The sequence below is a fragment of the Rousettus aegyptiacus genome, unplaced genomic scaffold, assembly GCF_014176215.1.
Source record: "Rousettus aegyptiacus isolate mRouAeg1 unplaced genomic scaffold, mRouAeg1.p scaffold_m13_p_22, whole genome shotgun sequence".
In the NCBI taxonomy this organism is placed as follows: Eukaryota; Metazoa; Chordata; class Mammalia; order Chiroptera; family Pteropodidae; genus Rousettus; species Rousettus aegyptiacus.
In genome coordinates this window covers 214,509-220,777 of record NW_023416298.1, presented here as the reverse complement: position 1 = coordinate 220,777, position 6,269 = coordinate 214,509, and the positions used below count along the sequence as shown (strand labels likewise).

Genomic DNA, 6,269 nt, shown 5'->3' with positions numbered 1-6,269 from the left:
GCTTAGCACACAGAAGGATTTTACATAATTATTTGTTGAAAGAATGAGTGAAATAATCAAGGTAGCTAAGGTCAACAACTTTTTGAGAAAAAATTGCTGTTTGAAAGAAGGGAGATAGTTTAGAAAAGAAACATGGGTGCTTTGGGGAACATTTGTTTCCAGAGAGAGGAAATGGTGGATATTTGTTACTTTAATTTGGCCCCTTCTTCTGGAATTGGCCCCTGCTTTTCCTTTGGGAAATTCCATCTTTCCCATAGTTCCTTGTGGTTCACAATTGACCATGGTTTCTCCTCTGTGACATTATTGACATGTTGAACCAGATAATTCTTGGTCATGGGGGACTGTCCTGTGCATTGTAGGATGTTTACCAGCATTTCTGGCTTTCTACTCACTAGGTACCAAAATACGCCCCTCTTCTAGCTATAATAAACAAAAAAGTGTCTTCAGATATTGTCAATGTCCTCTATGGAGCTGTGATCACTTTACCTGAGAACCGTTGAGGTAGATCAATCCTACCCCCCAGCTCCAAGCCCAGGCAGGCAGTTCAGGCCTTGTTCATCTGCTATTTCACTGTCCTGGCCCTAGTAAGTGCTTTAGTTGGGGGCATGTGACCTCATGTGGACAAATCAGAGCTAATGCATGGACTTTTAAGGAATCATTGGACAAGAGAAGTTCCTTGTGTTAGAATGCTAAGTTGATGAGATGTGTGCTTGCCATTGCCAGCAAATATTTTGCATTTTTAGGGAGTGTCCAGAGAATGAAGCCAGCAGTGAAAAGCAGAACCAGGGGCTAGAACAGATTCCTGAGGATAGGCTTTGAATATTTAATTCCTGTTTTGACTGAAGCCAGCTGTATCCTGGACCTTTTCTGTCATATGATAGAATAAAACCCCATTTTGGTCTAAGTCATCATGAGTTGGCTATCTGTCACAGATGAATGTGTATTGATTTGAGCAGGTTTGCGGATGGAAAGGAGGCAGTAATGAAAGAAGGTATAACTGATGGAGCAATGTCCTAGAAGAAAAAGAAAGGGATGAAAGAGAACAATATAGTCTGTGAAAAGTGGTACGTGGAAATGAGGATATAGATGAGAGGATATAGATAAGCTGGGAGATAGAGAGGAATTTATTGTTACCTTGTGATGTCTGCAATATCTGATAAGAAAAGGTGGACAATAGAGAGGAAGGGAAAATAGACTAGATGGATTGAGGTATAAGAACAGATAATTGAGAGAAATAAAAATGGGACTAATGGTGAATGAATAAAAGATGCTCGAGAGCATACAACTGCTGGATACATATCTAAAAGAACTGAAAGCACTGCTTTGAAGAGATATTTGCAAACCTTCATGAGGAGAAAATAAGCCAAATGTTTATCAACGAATGAATGTACAAAGACAATGTTGTGTATATGTGCAATGAAATATTTAGTCTGAAAAAGGAAAAACATTCTAACACATGCTACAACATGGACAAACCTTGACATTATGCTAATAAAATAAAACTGTCACATAAAGGTAAACATTGTATGGTTCCGCCTATAGAAGTATCTAAATGGTTAAGTTCACAGAAAGTAGAATGGTGGTTGCCAGGGACTGGAGGCAAAGGGGAATGTGGAGTTATTGTTTAACCGGGATAGCATTGCATTTTTATAAGATTAAAGAGTTCTGGAGATCTGTTGCACAATAATGTGCATATACTTAACAGTTCTATATACTTAAAAATGATACAGATAGTAAATTTTAAGTTATATTGCTTTTTTTACCACAACTAAAATAAAAAAAATATATATGCCAAAGAACATACATACTCTAAGAAAAGATGAGGAGAGTGAATTTGTGGTAGCCAGGGAGCAAGGTTTTATTTCCTCAATAGTTTAAATGTTGGAATGAAAAAAATTGACAGCTGAAATTAGAGTGTAGTCAGAGTGGAAGAGCGTGATGATGAATTGGGGAAGGTGTCTGCTGGACAAAGTCTTGAGGATAAGGTAATTGAATTTGTGAATTGAAACTATGGCCAAAAAGACAAAGTTATGGGATCCAGAATGCATAAATTTAAATCAAGTACTCTAAAAACCCTAAGACTATGTCTGTATTCAATAGTTCATTGACTCCAGAAAACAATCAAAAAGGCGAGTTTTTTTTAATATAAAATGTATTTGAAGACTAATATACATATCATTAAGTGATATTTTACAATCACCCAGCGCTTTTGACAAAACTGCCAAGGAAACATCCAGAACTTGAATTGTACACCGAAGCTTTAGAATTAAAACTTGACTCCTATAACTTAAAAAAAAAAATGTGCAAATCGGAATTACTGAGTGATTATGGAAAAGCAACAAATAAACCAGTAACCAATAAACAATAGCCAATAAACCACTAATCAAAGGCAGTATATTGTGAAAAAAACAAAACTCGAAATAAGTAGAAATAAAAGTGAAATGTTTAACCATATCTGAGAAGGATGCTACTATTAAAATCAAACTTCCCAACAAAGGTATGTGCATAATAACCACAGAAAATGCTTCACACTTTATTTAAATAATTAAAATCTTACTGTGACAAAAAGTACATGGTAACAGTGAGTATGCTGATTACAAAAAGAAGAGTCTAGACACAAGCACAGCTCAGCATTTTTTAGTGCCTTCCTTAAAAAGTGACACTTTCAGAGCTATGTGATTGTTTATAGTCATAGCCTGACTCTAGGCACATCACAAGTGAGGCTTTAAAAACTTGAAGATTATGTGGCAGTGAAATTGGGCTCCCATCTTTATCATTAAGCAAACTTCCTTTGTTCTTCTTGAGAATAAGTGCATATAGGAAATTGTAGCTTATGAAATCATTTAATCGATGCTGAGACCATACAAATAGACTTGCTGATATTCAAATGGTTTCTTTCTAGACCATGTTCAGTTTGCTTGGATTCCAAGCGAGGCGGCACACTGAAATAGATAATTTGTGTTAAGGTGGCAGCATGAATATCAGTGGTGCAAATCAAAGTTTAAATAATGAGTATTAACATTTTTTGTATATATCAATTATAAGTGCTATTACTAATGCATAGAGATTATTAGAAGATATCATTCTACTAAGAGGTCCTTCTTCAGATAATATGACCTGGAGTAAACAATTACATTTTATATTGGTAAATTGGATAAAATTGAGGGAAAAGCTCAAAAATAGTCTAATTTCATTCATTCATATATTTATTCAACAAATATGTATGTAATAGCTTTACTTTGGACTCCCACTGGTTTGGATTTAGGAATCACTCTGGCATGGTTTCTTATGTTATCTTTACTTTTTCTACAACTTGCCAGCAGCAAGTAACCTTTTCTTCCTCCACTGCTAGAGCACATTTTCTATATCTTGTTTATGGCATATATTCTTACACTATGCACTATTATATAGTGCATAGTGTAAGAATTTTTACTACAATAAGTTCCAAGAGGGCAGAAGTGCTATTTCGTTTTATAGATTTTGTAGGAGAAAGCAGTTTGAAAATAGATTTGAACTTGAATTCTACCTTTGTCAATTGCTGACTTAGAGACCTTGGCCAAGAGAACATTTTAGCCTTGGTTTTCTCATCTCAGATACTGTATGCTCACCTTAGTATTATCCTCAGATAATACTCACCTTTTAATATTGCAATTGGGGCTAAATGAGATAAGGCATGAAAGTCCCATGGCATAATGCCTGGGCATAATAAAACTTCAATTGTTCTCCTCCATTTTCTCCTGGAAACCCCAGCAGGATCTTTCATATTGCTTGTCAATCTTTCTATACTCTCTATCTTTCAATCATCGACTCTCAATGTGGCTATTTCATGCCTTCTCCTATTAAATCCCTATCATCTCCTTCCTCAATCTTCCTCTCAGATAACTATTTTGCTTTGTATTCACTGAGAAAACAATCATTAGAAGAGAACTTCCACACATACATTCACTGTCACATCTCCCCACCTGCCTTCATCTGCACCTATATGTTCTGCCTTGCCTTCTGTTACTAAGGCCACACTCTCACATAAATTCTACACTCCCCTGCTTGAGAACTATATCCCATTCTTTCAGGCTTACCCAGACATTGCTCTAGTAGTTTTGCCTTTTCTTTACTGCCATCATTTCCCCCCTTTCCACTAGATCATTCTTATTAGCATACATCAATACCATCATAACTGTTTTTCCACTCTTAAAAATATTTCCTTTAACTTATTTACTCTTGCCATCGCTCTACTTATCTGCTCTTCCTTATAGAAAAACTCCTTGAAAGAATTGGCTGGAGTTGATGTCTCTAATTTGTCTTTTGTTCGTTCTTAAGCTCACTTCAATCAGGGTCTTGCTTCCTTCCTCTCCAAAACGGTTCTTGTCAAGTTCACTGAAAAGTTTTGTGCTGCTAAATAGAATGGGCAGTTTCCACTGCTCATGTTTCTTGATCAGCAGCATTTGACAGAGTTGATCACTCCTTCCTTAAAATCCTTTCTTCACATGACTGCTAGGACACAAAACTCTGGGGGTTTTCTCTTGTATCAGAGGCTGCGCTTCACTCCTTTTGTGGTTTCTTCTCAACCTATGAGTCCAAATGTTGGAGGATCCAAGGCTCAGCACGTGGACCTTTTCTTTTACCCAGGCTCCTTTACCCCTTTGGTGATCTTAATTTTTATTTTTTAAAATTTATGTCCATTTGCTGACAAAGCCCAAGTTTGTACTTTGAGCTTGAACCTATTTTATACATCCAGCTGCCTTCTTGACACTTCTACTTGGATGTCTATTTGATATGTCACACTTCACATCTCCAAATTTTTCTCCCCAATCCTGCTTTTCACATTCTCAGTCAACATAATTAGTGGCAATTCTATCCTTCCAGTTGCTCAGGCCAAAAACTGTGGCATTGTCATTGACTCTTCCCTTGCTCTCATATTCTGATTCAAACTGTCAGCAAAGTTTAGTGTCAGTATCTTAAAAATGCATATAGAACCTGACCTCTTCCCACCAGCTTGGTGATAGCCACTCAGAACTTCTTACCTGGATTATTGTGCTAGAGGCCTCATTGAGTCCTCATCTTTCTCCCTTGTCTTCCTATACTCCATTCTTAATACAGCAGTTAAGGTGATCATTTACTCCACTTAAAACTCTCCATTGGTTTCCCTCTCAGAATAAACACCAATCTAATTACAATGACCTGGCAAACTCTTCACGATAGATCATCCCCAACTTCCTCCTCTCACCTCTCTGATTTCATCACTACCACTTTCTCCCTTGGTCAGTCCAACACAAGGCCACATTGGCCTGGTGTGCATCTAGGACAGCATTTAATACCTTGAGGTCTTTATACTTAGTGTTTTTCCCTAGGATGTTTTTCCTCTACAAGGCTGGCACATTACTTCACTCTAGTCTTTACTCCAATGCCATTTTCTTAGTGAGGAGTTCCCTTCCACATACCCTGCTCTTATTATCCCCCTTTTCTGCTTTATTTCTCTTCATAATACTTACCATCTTCTTATGTTAGTTTAAATTATTTTTTATTTATTTGTTGAATGGATGAATGTATTAAAAAACAGGGACATTAATTGGCAATAGGACACATGCAAGTTAATAATTTCTATGCATTATTACTAAAAAAAAGTTGTGCGATCGGACCATATATACTTAGTACTATGCTTGTTGATAAATAGAAATTGAGGAAAATTTTGACAGAAATTAACAAAACTATTTCAATTTCATTAGATACCAGTTCATCTTCTGATTAGCTTGCTGGGTTGTATGGATCACCAGAATACACTTGTAGTGTTTCTAAATGAAGATCTCCTTTTGTGAGTCTTCTATTTGTATAATAATTGCTGAATGGAAGAAGAAGAAAGTAAAATCTTTACTTATTGTACATGATTACTATAAAAATGTAACAGTTGTTTTCTTTTAAGAATTCCCAAAAACATCGTAAGTACTTTTCATGGATGATTCCATTTTATTGTCTTAGGTAGCCCATAAAGTAATCACCATAATCCTCACATTTTGGAAATAAGTAACTTGCTAGGCTGCTAAGTGTCCAAGTCAGAAGTTGACATTAAGCAGCTGTCCTCAGATCTAGGACTCTTGATGACTAGTCACTATGATCCTCAGCTTAAAAAATAATCAAAAAGAAGTTTTTATTTTATGATATCATAAATTTACCAATTTGGGACATACTCTTTCAATTTAAAAAGAAATTTTTGTATTTGATGTTTAATTCAAAATCCTGACACAGTCATACAGCACTAAAAGCTTTAAATGATT

At 36.0% G+C, this 6,269-nt stretch overlaps 1 protein-coding gene across 7 annotated transcripts in view; it reads right to left on the bottom strand.

Moving 5' to 3' along the window:
• Positions 1-2,134: 2,134 nt before the first annotated feature.
• The window catches only part of CR2 (complement C3d receptor 2), a 32,785-nt gene continuing 28,650 nt past the window's right edge, over positions 2,135-6,269 (bottom strand). For all 7 annotated transcript variants that reach the window (XM_016120117.2, XM_016120125.2, XM_016120135.2 and 4 more), the window contains 2 exons: positions 5,728-5,836; positions 2,135-2,942 (listed from right to left, as the gene is read on the bottom strand). In XM_016120117.2, coding sequence (XP_015975603.2) covers positions 5,743-5,836 — 94 coding nt within the window. In that variant the 3' untranslated portion in view covers positions 2,135-2,942; positions 5,728-5,742. The remainder of the gene's footprint in view (positions 2,943-5,727; positions 5,837-6,269) is intronic.